Genomic DNA, 11,935 nt, shown 5'->3' with positions numbered 1-11,935 from the left:
CAAGCCGATGGCCAAACAGAGGCCCTCAATCAACTCTTGGAGATAACCCTGCGTGCCTATGCCTCACGCGACGACTGGTCGCGACATATCGACCAACTGGCATTGTCCTACAACACTACACCACACTCTAGCACCACATTTTCCCCTTCCTATCTTCTCCGCGGCTTCCAGCCGGTTACCCGGTCATCCCTACTGTCAACTCTACTGCCTGTCGAACGGCCTTCAAATACTGTTGGGGGGGAAGAGGTTGTTATCAATGAAAAAGCGGCTAATATGATTCAAGAATTTGAAGCCCATCGAAAGCGAGCGAAAGATGCCCTTCTCTTAGCACAAGTATTTCAAAAACAGGCCTACAATAAAGGACGCCTTCAAATTGAATTTGAGGAAGGAGATATGGTCGTCATCAACCCACACTCACTCAATCTTCTGCGCGCGGAAACAGGCCGAGGTCAAAAATTGCAAATGCGGTACGATGGGCCCTTTGAGATAATAAGGAAACTTTCACCGCTGACATATCACCTTCGTCTTCCTGTGTCGTACGGAATTCACCCAGTAATTAACATTGCACATCTTGAAGCATACAAATCTTCTCCCTCTAAACTCGGCCCTCGCGTCACAAAGTCCTTGAATCGGGATGACTTTGATGTCCTTCCCGAGGAAGAAATCGAGCAGATCATCGCCGAGCGGTGGCGCAAAGTGCGAGGCCGTCGGGTGCAACAGTTTAAGGTACGATGGAAGAATTTTGGCTCAGATCATGACGAATGGTTGTCTAAGCGAAGCTTGAGAAATGCGCCACTAGTGTTGGAGCAGTGGCTTTCTGCGAAGCACTAAGCTGCATATAAACCACCCATAGTCTTCATGTTCTTCATCTCTTTTTTCGCTGCTGGCAGCCCACATTTCCTCGTCACTCTCTTTTTGCGCCACCTCGATGCCCGACTCCACCGAAATTAACAGCTTCCATTTTGCATCTATCCCGATGGGAAATATTCGATCTCCGCGGGAGATACTCAATGACCGGGGTTCACGGAGCATGTACAGCCCCCTACATCCGTCATTGACTGATCACGCTACAGTTGTCCACCGTAGCCATGCCTCAGACACCACCGCGGACTCAGTTTCCAGCCTTCCTTCCCTTATATCTGCACACTCCTCCTTTTACAACCAACCAGTCGTTCCATCCGCGTCGTCAGAAGCCTCCGTGGCCACTTCCTCGGTCGCTTCCCTCCTGTCCAGCCTTCTCACGCCCATCGAATCCCCCAGTGTTGTCATTGACTCCGGTGCAACCACCCAGGGAGTCCACGCGAAACATCCACCAAGCTTCGATCTAATCAATGTCCTCGACACCCTGCATGCCATTTTCGGCGCCCACTACTACCTGTCAACTACAGCGCAGGCCTACTTTGCAGTCGCCGGCTTTCTGTCCACACTTATCCATCCTGACATCACCATCGACTTTCGCCTACCGCGCGGGTTTGGCCCATCCATGGTGGTCTTCCGCCAACTGGAAGCAATTATCGACAGCTGTATCGACTTCACGCTCGCAGTAGCGCACGACGCAAATCTCACGATCACAGCTGGGATGAGCTTGCCGACGTCCATTCCTCTTGACATCTTACATGCTTGGCGTAGTCTTGGTATCCCAGACCCTGTCCATCTGGCATTTCGCCTCCGGAACCCGCTGGGCCGGCAAGAACTGGTGTTTTCATCCCCTGCTCCACTTCGCGCGCTCATCGGATCAATGACGCAAGTCGCCAAGGAGTCCCTCCTCTGGATTGCTCATCTCGTCCCCACGCCTCCCGCTCTCTGCGCGAAGCTGTGCCGTGGAACGTGGGCGCTCCATTTGGTATCGACAAACACACTTACCTGGAGTACACGGCTTGGCACCGAACAACCGACGACTTCGCTGATTTGGTTGCGCACATGCAAGACCCCGGTGTCAGAAGTGATGCCAATCATCATCTGGCACGGATTTGCGGCCCGACCATGCCAAATCCACACATCACACTGTTTCTTGAGTCGGGAAGCGCTGCTTTTCGGGTGGAACCAGGAGTGGTGGAATTTGCAGATGATACTATTATATTCCTAGAGCAGCGTATGGCTGAGATGTTGGTTTGAATTATGTATTTACCTGTTCTTCTTTATCTGCGTGCGTGTCGACTGGGGGGGCTATGTGATGGATAACATCCCTTTCCGACCAAGTCTCCCCGCCCACTGATGACATCAAAAATGATGTGATCGCCGCGGCCCGCAGCCCCGCAGCGCCGCAGCCCCGCAGTTGAATACTGCGGGCCAGTAGATATTTAATGGAGTCCTCCCCATTGTGGAGGACAACTCTTACTTCAATTTATCTTAGTTGTCTACAACTTTACACTCCGTTGCCTCGGTTGACGTGTCAAAGCTCCTCCGACAAGCTACGAAACTCTCCTGACTTTGCACGGCCTCGGTCTGCAAGTATTCGAGAGGTAAGGTGAACTACTTTTGGGTAAAGAGGAGTTCCGAACCGCCTACGCGACAACCACGTCGCGCGTCACTAAGCAGTAAACAAGCCTATTCTCATACAGAGCAACACTGTGGCCAGTGACCTGGGATCCATAACTTTCCGTCAATTTTGGGAGATAAAGCTGCAGAAAATACTTTTTTGTGTAAAATGTTGTGGAAGATCTAAATTTTTACAAACTGTGTGTAAAATTATTACTTCCCCACTTTGACCACCATAGGCAGGCAGGTTAGGCATGCATGGATAGTGAGAGAAAATGACAGCCCAGGTGTCACATGCAATGGAGCAACACCGTGGCCAATAAGCTACTTGAAGGGCAGTGCGGTAGGTTGGCCAAGTTGGCGCAAAAGAAACTACTGCTGATTTCCAGCAGCTCAGAGCTAACCAGACAGCACTGCACAAGTCCTTAGCAGAATCAGAGAATCCAGATGACAATGTCATGCTGAGGTAAAAGTCCCTTTATGTTGTGGAAAGTATTGCGGGAAAGTTGTGAAGCTTGACATACTTATGTGAAGAATTTTGACACATGAATGTGATCTACAACTTGTTGTCAAGTCTGAGAAATAAAGTTGCAGAAAACAGTTTTTGTACAATACTGTTCTATTTTATTCAGTCTGTTGGTCATATGTCACACCAGTTTCAGACTGACGAAATTTTTTTCGTCAGTCACACTGTCCCACCAGAACTTGGGCTTAAAATTTATCTAAAAAAGGTAATTTGTGTGATTTCCGGCGCCTTCAGCACTGAAATTCCCTAATGGGGAAGGTGCAATGAAAGGTTAGCTACTAAGAGTGCCAAAGAAGAATCTGCGTTGTCGGTCATTCCGAATGAGGTGCTGGTGGAGGTCTTCACGCACTGCCTGCCGCCATACCCGGCATGTCCGCCCTTGTACGGCGCCTACTCGCCGACGCAGCTCACCCATGTCTGTCGTCTCTGGCGCGACCTGGCAACCGCGACTCCGGCACTGTGGCGCGCAATCAGTCCCGACCTGATCCCCAATGCAGGCTCACCCGTGGACGAGCCTCTCGCGGAGAAACTTCTCGGTACTGCGGAGACATGGCTGCGCCAGTCAGGCACGCTGTCGCTGTCGGTTGTCCAGCGCTGTCGATGGGACCAGCACCCCGAGCCCCTGGCCGTCGCCAGCCTTGCGCTTAGCGCCTTTCTCGCGCATCACGAGCGCTGGGAGTATGCCGAGCTAAGGGTTCCGCCCAGTCCCGATGTCTCTCAGGACCCAGCAGAGAACGCCGACATTCACAGGGCAATGCCGCGCCTCGTTCGCCTCCGGCTAACCGCAAGTTACCTTGGGTCCGAGGCCGTGCTGGGACACATCCACGCGCCAAAGCTGCGCACGCTGTACGCACGCGCGAGCAACGACACGTTCTACTTTTGGCTCTTCGACCCGCCCACGTGGCAGCGGCTCACGTGCCTGAAGCTGAAGGACCTCCCGCCAGACTACGCCGCACAGATCCTCGCCCAGGCCACCGGTCTCGTGCACTGCTGGCTCCGCATCTGAGACAGCGAGGCTGCGCCCGTTTCCGAGCGCATCCACATGACGTCCACCAAGCCCCCTGGGACGGCGACATCAGACAAGTCAAGTTGGCCCGCCGCACCGCAAACAAACAGGGCACGGCCTTCAAGAAAGCGCAGCGCGGCCCGGTCACCGTGCAACACCTCATGGCTCTCTACTCTAAACTTTCCCTGAACGTCCCGTTTGACGCAGCCGTCTGGGCACTCGCCTCCGCAGCATTGTGGGGCTGCCGCCGTCTGGGAGAACTCACCATCCCTTCCATCCAGGGCTTTGACCCACTCCGCCACGTTGCCCGCAGCGCTGAAATTAAACGTGTCAAGCACGGCAACTCTTACACGTCTTCGTTCCACATCCCATGGACCAAATCCACCCAAGAACGCGGCGGAACGGTGATCCTCACAGACCGCGAAGACGAGCTCTGCCCGGCTGTGGCCTTGCAGAACCACCTCACCGTCAACGCCAACCTCCCCCGCCAATGCCCCCCTCTTTGCCTTTGTCCAGCCCGGTGGCCGCTGGCTCCCAATGACGAAAGATTGGTTCCTTACACGCTGCACGGACATCTGGAAGAGCTGCGGCCTTTTGGCGGTCGCGGGGCACAGCTTCCGGATTGGTGGATCCACCGAGCTTCTGCTGGCGGGCGTCCCGTGCGAAGTCGTGGCGGCCACCGGCGGGTGGTCTTCCCTCGCTTTCCTTCTCTACTGGCGCAAACTCGAACACATCATTGCGATGGCTATCGGAAAGGCATACGACAAGAAGAAGATTGAAGAAGTTGCTTTGGTGTTCGAACGTTTCCGAGTCGACAACAACATCCAATTAGCCCACGACGAAGATTTGTAACTACCATCATTACCTGCTACTAGATGCCTTTCCTTCACCTTCGCGTGCTTCCTCCTCCGTTTCCCCTACGGGTAATTTTCTCCTCTTTTTCCCCCCCTCTCGCTCTGCTCCCTGGTTGGTAGCTGGCCCGAGCCTGCGGCGCTGCCCATCGTGGGTGAGCAGAGCTCCAGATTGCGAGATCTGGGCAGCCCGCAGGCTCCCTCGTCTTCTCACGCTCAGAGTCGGCGGTCCAGGCCCGGGCCTTTTAGCCCGAGGCCGGCGAATGCTCGGGACTCCCCAGAGCCCGCTCGCGGCCACCCAGCCGCGCCCGGCCCGGGCCCCCGTTTCGGTCCGCGCCGTGCTTGGCCCCGACTCTTCCCCCCACTAGCGCGCACTTGTGTGAACGCTAGGCTTGAGCGGGGCTTTGCAGAAGCCCCTCCCTTTCTCCTTCCATCAGCGCAGATGACCAGACAGCTAACTTATTTCAAGATATCCTTGACGCGAGGCACGAGCGGCTCAAGGGTATCTTCAAGTTCCCACCACCATGCCCGTGTTGTTGATGTCCTCCCAATTTGGCGCATATGCTAACTGCCGCCACCACTGGAGGGTGCACCGTTTGAGTCGTTTGTCAGGGGAACCCCTGCTTCGGCCTCCTTCGGACCCTCCGAACGCATCCGAGGCGCATCCGACCGGCGCCCCCTCGGACGCTCCGACCCACCCCGACCATCATCCACGGCCTCCTTCGCCCGCACAATCACTGATCCGTCAAGACCCTCTCAACGATCACCTTGGGGCAGAGCCTGCAACGCCGCTCAGGCCTTCTGCGCTCTACGTCGGCAGTTATGGACGACCAGTATATAGTTGGCGCCCTAGCAGGCGGACCCTTAGAGTTTCTTCTCTTTGGATCCTCCCCTGCTAGGTCGGTCCCTCCGTGTATTTCCGTAGCTTTTATTCACGCTTTGGATCCTCCCCTGCTAGGCTTTCGTCGGAGTCTCCAGGGTTGCCCTTACATCGTTGTCCCTCGAGCCAGTACATACCAAGCCCATTCACAGCCTGCCCCTCCAATATGCAGGCCCACCCACCAGCCAGCAAGATAGATTGATGAGCTAGATTCCCAGATGCACCTAGTAGAGCGGGGCAACCCGTGAATCCCCCAAATACAAGACAGTGATATAAATACTAAAACGAAAATGATAAAATCAGGTAGATCATCAGTAAGAAAAGTAGTCCATGCATATAATTGTATTGGTATCGTTTTGCCATACGGCCCAGAGTTGAAGATCCAGGTCCAGATGACTGGTATCGTGTATAGTGGTATCGATGACCTGTGTAAATCTTCCATATTCGCGACCATCTAGTTTTCCTTATGAAAAATCCCTTGATCTTGAGTAGGATAAGTTGATAGCTCGACTTCTCTGCGAACTTTTCTTAGTCAAGATTTCAAAATCACTGAGAGCAATCTGATAGATTTTGACTGGTTCTTTGGCAGATAACTCCCTAGTCGTCCATTTGGGACTCATGTCAACTCTGAGACGTGCGCTGAGCAACAAAATCAACAAAAATAGTCATTTCCTGGTGTCAGGGGAACCTCCCTTTCGGCCCGGAGACGTGCCCGATTCCTGTCCGACTCCGGTTCCGACTCCAGTCCGGCCCTCCATCTCGCCCGCACAATCACCGATCCGTCAACGCCCTCCCGACGGTCACCCTGGGACCTTGCCTGCGACGCCGCCCAAGCCTTCTGTGCCTGACAGCGGCAGCTACGGACAAGCAGTATATAGTCAGCTACCTAGCAGGCGGACCCTCAGAGTTTCTTCTCTTTGGATCCTCCCCTGCTAGGACCTTGATCTCAGGCCTCCGGGGTTGCCCTTACACCTGGTCTGTCCCAGACTGTGGCTTATCACCGCCATAGGCAGTTCTTTCATTTGATACTACGTCACATGAGCTCCCAAAACGGAAATACATCACGTGTGCCTGACCTTCCACCTCCAACACGCCCTTCCGACATGTTTGAACTTTTTTTGGGACTTGGTTCATACCAGTACAATGTGACATCTAGTGACAAAACATATTTCTACCTATACAAACCCTCACAACACCTCTCCATGGCTTCATTCACGGGGAAGATTTAATTCTTGACACCTTTTGAGACAGCATTACTCCCTTGGGAGACCCTCAAACAAGAAAAGTGTTGTGGGAAAGTTGTGAGGCTTGACATACTTATGTGAAGAATTTTAACACATGGATGTGATCCACAACTTTTTGTCAAATCTGGGAAATAAAGTTGTGAAAAACAGTTTTTTGTACAATACTGTACTATTTTATTCAGTTCGTCACTCACACATCACACCGGTCTCAGACTGACAAATTTTTTTCATCAGTCACACTGTCCCACCAAAATTTAGGCTTAAAATCTATCCAAAAAAGGTAATTTCTTGTGATTTCCGTCGCTGAAATTCCCTAATGGGGAAGACACAACGAAAGGTTAGGTTCATCGTGCATGTCACACACCTTTGGGGGTGACGAATTGAATAAAATAGTACAGTAAGTTATGGAAAATTGAAATTTTCACAAAGTGTAGATGAAATTATGTATTACTTCCTCACTTTGAGCGCCATAGCTATAAAATCAGGCAGGTTTCACTAACCAACATTGAAACACAAGTTGCTTCAGGTTTTCCCGACAGTTTTCAGAACTAGAAATACTTTTCCTAATCTGGTGTGTTAATATTAATCGACCAATCATGTGACTTGACTCACATGCTTGATCCAATCAAGGAGGATGACTAACGCCACGACGCTTGACATGAACCACGATGGGTGAGTCTGACGATTATGCTTCCGCTAGACCCAACCTCTCCCTAGGTATTTCCCACAAACGATGGACCTGCTCGGCGCCCTAGATGAACCGTCAACTACGTCCACTAAGAGTGCCAAAGAAGAATCTGCGCTGTCGGTTATTCCGAATGAGGTGCTGGTGGAGGTCTTCACGCACTGCCTGCCGCCATACCCGGCATGTCCGCCCTTGTACGGCGCCTACTCGCCGACGCAGCTCACCCATGTCTGTCGTCTCTGGCGCGACCTGGCAACCGCGACTCCGGCACTGTGGCGCGCAATCAGTCTCGACCTGATCCCCAATGGCTCACCCGTGGACGAGCCTCTCGCGGAGAAACTTCTCGGTACTGCGGAGACATGGCTGCGCCGCTCAGGCACGCTGTCGCTGTCAGTTGTCCTGCGCTGTCGATGGGACCAGCACCCCGAGCCCCTGGCCGTCGCCAGCCTTGCGCTGAGCGCCTTTCTCGCGCATCACGAGCGCTGGGAGTACGCCGAGCTAAGGGTTCCGCCCAGTCCCGATGTCTCTCAGGACCCAGCAGAGAACGCCGACATTCACAGGGCAATGCCGCGCCTCGTTTGCCTCCGGCTAACCGCAAGTTACCTTGGGTCCGAGGCCGTGCTGGGGCACATCCACGCGCCAAAGCTACGCACGCTGTACGCACGCGCGAGCAACGACGCGTTCTACTTCTGGCTCTTCGACCCGCCCACGTGGCAGCGGCTCACGTGCCTGAAGCTGAAGGACCTCCCGCCCGACTACGCCGCACAGATCCTCGCCCAGGCCACCGGTCTCGTGCACTGCTGGCTCCGCATCTGGGACAGCGAGGCTGCGCCCGTTTCCGAGCGCATCCACCTCCCGCATCTGCAGACATTTGTCATCACCGCCCACCAGCGCCGCACGATGACGGAGCTGTTGGATGCACTCGTCTTGCCCTCCATCAAGCGCCTTGCGATCCGCGAGGCCTTCCTCGGCGCGCTCGCCGCCGCCGGCCCGCAGAAGAACGCCTTCGTCCCTGCCTTGGCCCATCTTTTCTCCCGCTGGGGATCCAGCCTGGCCCGCCTTGCCGTGCTCGACTGCGAGCTCATCGAAGTCGCAGCAGCGGGCGCCAAGGAGCCATTTTTGCAGGCGTTTCCATCGCTGGTAGATGTGGAGCTCTTTCTCGAGGACGAGGAGCGAAGCGTGCTGCCATTCGTGGCGGTGGGCGATGCTTGGGATGATAATTGGCCGCTGCCGTCGCACGATTGACGCCGAGGGTTGTCTTCGGACAATCAATCCAATATATTCCTGATATGTAAAAATTAGAGGCGAATCAAGTGATGGGGGACATTGAATATACGACTATGTAGTTATGAGGTATGATTGGACGCGACTCGTGGAGTTGGCCGTGGCCACGGAGCTGCGTCTTCGAATTCTTGCGACCTCCCGCGCTTCTCTGTCTCAAGCGTCGAGCTTAAGATTGACGCGACGTCACCACGCAGAATGACGCCACTATGAAAGCACAATAAACAGGATTAAGGTGGTACAGTTGCTAGACACAGGGCTACACAATACGGCTGGAAAACTAGCATTTCTGTAATTAGATGAGTGTTGAACGTGAGCGCACACGAACTACGGCGCACCATACAGAGGACAGGCTTTAGGTTTTCTTGTTTCTCGCGCTGGACATAGCGTCTCTATTTCAGGCTCGTCAGGTCAGATGGACAGGAAAACCTTGGACGTATACGCACCAGGCACAGGTCTCGGGATTGAACGGGCATGAAGGGTTGTGTGTCCCCCGCCAGCCACAGTGGCAGCACTGCGCGGAGCGGTAGCTTTCTCGGAGCGACTCATACGGCTTCAAGTTGGACGCTACGCCAGCGACTGGTAGCTCGGCATCTCGACGGCGGCGGGAATTCGTCGCAAGAATAGTTTGCTGGGTAGGGAACGCTGGGTAGGCAGAGCTCGACATAGTGGTGGGGGAAGAGCACAAAGCCTGCTTGCGCCATATATGTACCGCCTTCGCGGGAGGAGCGAGTCCGTGTGGAGCCTAGAGCGTGCGTCGCTATGTGGCGAAGAGAAGAGAAGCACGGACAGCTGTCGCACACAGAGGCCGGCCGACGAGCCCCCGGAGTTGCCGCAAATATATCCAGCCGTCACAGGCCTCCGGCGATCGGCGATCGCCGGGGCCAGCAACATGAACAAGCCCTGGCTGCATCGTCCAATGGCGCTGCCACCCGTTCACGCAAGTACGAGCGACAGACAGCTCATACCGACGCCACAGGACGCCCTTCCTCGATTTAGCGTCGTCCTTGCACTTCGCTTCGAATTCGCCGTCCACCCATGCCCGTCCGTTTCGGCACCACGTGGCTATGGCGCCGCTGGCCAGACCCCCGCATCGAGTAACGGCCTTGCCTCCTCGCAAAACGGCGTTCTTGCGGACGTGCTTCTCCCCTAACAAGCTCGACTTGACAGCGTCAATCATCGAGGCTAGAGCCTTCGCTGCGCTTGGCTTCCGAAGAAGGACACAGAACGCGAGCGCTCGGCCACGAGTCGCGTGGAACCACGGGCGGTGCTCTTCCAGAAGCCGGAGGACAAGCTGGTCATATTGTGGTCTAGATGCACGCGTAGAAGGATGGTTTCTTCGAGAAAAAACTGAGCTTGGATGAACAATACATTACAAGCTGTCACATACATGAAGCAACTCGAAGAGGGGGGGAAACACAATTTCTGGACTGAGTAGACCATCGCCCACACTAGTGTGATCCATGTCCATGTGCCCAGGCTAGGATTTCTTCCAAGTTGAGTGTCCTGGCAAACCAAGCGGACGGACGGTGTCACGGTGAAGTGAAGAAGTCGGGCAAATACTCTACTAGTACTTGAGCATACGCTGCGAACACAGCGAAATGGTGGCGAGAGAGTGAGACAAAAGCCAGGTATATTGGTAACCTGACAGTATGAGTTGATAGCTGGGTTTGGATTGGAGACACGAACCAAGGCTTGTATCGCTCCATGGCACCAAAAAAAATCAGTTTGGCGCATTACGCCTAAATGGCCCACATCCTCGTTGTTGCCGAAGGGAAGCGGCGGAGTGCAGGGCTTTACAGCGACACGCGTATTCACATGGAGCTGACTTGCAAAAACCGCCCATGCCCGGGAGGAAAGCAACAGAGGGGCGAAGCTTGTCCAGTATCATGTATGGGGACTTTCCATAGCGGCCGCTTATGAGGATTATCGCGTTTGCAGGGTCAGTGCAGGCGACTGGCGCGAGGGTCAACCAACCGCAAGACGATTGAGTGTCCCGGTAAAAGGGCCCGAAAAGCCACGCACCGATACCACGTCGTTCGGAACTCGTTCCGGTGTCGCAGCAATTCAGCCACCTACGAAGGGAGTCGACATCGACTAATTGTGTTTCAAGAGCAAAGGTACGCACGAATAGGGCCTGTACTCTTTCCGCGCGTCTCTTCGACCGGCTTAGCCTGTTCCTCCTTCAGCGCTTCCCGAATGTCGATTGAAGGGTAACGACCCGCGGGTACCTGTCATGACACTATTGTCGAGTGGAGGAAATGGAGAGGAAGGCGGCTTTGCGATGGAAGTCAGTTCATGGAATGGTTATGCAATGGACACATACGTTTGGAACGAGTACTCCCCGCTCACCAACTTGAATCGACACTGCCTGCACCGAAGCCGCCCTTCTAGCGCCACTCGATGTTCCTCCGCGCGACGATGCCGACGACGGGGAGAGCGGAGGTTGACGCAGCGAGGCGGCAGCCGGCTGAAAAGGGCGAGACTAGAAGTGGAGCCGGGAATGTGTCGACATGGTGAGCACTGACTAACGATGCGTGGTCATTCCTTCAAGACCAAATTAGTCGGGAACACGCGTCCGCAGTGGTGGAATGGACGCACCTCTGAGATATCCTGCCCCTCATCGTCAGGGAGAATAAATGGCCCTCTGAAGCCGACAAACTCCCTCGTTCCAGGTTTTCAGCGTGTCCCGGTCCAGCCAGTCGACAACTCGAGGTCCTGTCGTTCTCCTACAACCGCTGGCACTGTGGCGACGATGCACACTTGTAGCCGAGCGCTACACAAGACGGGAGAGGGGGAGTGGTCAAGATGGCGGGAAATGCCAAGGCTGATAATGATCATTCCATTTTTCGGCTTCCTTTCTCCCGCCACCTCCTCAATTTCCAAAGGGATGCGTACGCTGCTTAGTGCCTCGCAAGTCGCAACGAAACACGCTGCCCGTTACCCAGATGCCCTGCCTCGGAATGCTCTTGAATCCTCCAGAC

The 11,935-nt window shown here is 54.5% G+C and overlaps 2 protein-coding genes across 2 annotated transcripts; both read left to right on the top strand.

Annotated features, from left to right (window-relative positions):
* Positions 1-4,171: 4,171 nt before the first annotated feature.
* On the top strand, positions 4,172-4,862 carry MIND_00384500 (uncharacterized protein; the record flags this gene model as incomplete). Its single annotated transcript, XM_037360676.1, has 2 exons — positions 4,172-4,477; positions 4,527-4,862. The coding sequence occupies 2 exons, from the start codon at positions 4,172-4,174 to the stop codon at positions 4,860-4,862; spliced, it is 642 nt and encodes a 213-aa protein (XP_037223561.1).
* Positions 4,863-7,643: 2,781 nt separating this feature from the next.
* MIND_00384400 (F-box domain-containing protein) lies at positions 7,644-8,915 on the top strand (the record flags this gene model as incomplete). Its single annotated transcript, XM_037360675.1, has 2 exons — positions 7,644-7,657; positions 7,703-8,915. 2 exons carry the CDS (start codon positions 7,644-7,646, stop codon positions 8,913-8,915), a joined length of 1,227 nt encoding a protein of 408 aa, XP_037223560.1.
* Positions 8,916-11,935: the final 3,020 nt, after the last annotated feature.

Source organism: Mycena indigotica, assembly GCF_014461135.1.
Source record: "Mycena indigotica strain 171206Taipei chromosome Unknown Mind.scaff0003, whole genome shotgun sequence".
In the NCBI taxonomy this organism is placed as follows: domain Eukaryota; kingdom Fungi; phylum Basidiomycota; class Agaricomycetes; order Agaricales; family Mycenaceae; genus Mycena; species Mycena indigotica.
The sequence above is the reverse complement of the archived record's forward strand: the minus strand, read 5'-3'. Positions and strand labels throughout refer to the sequence as shown.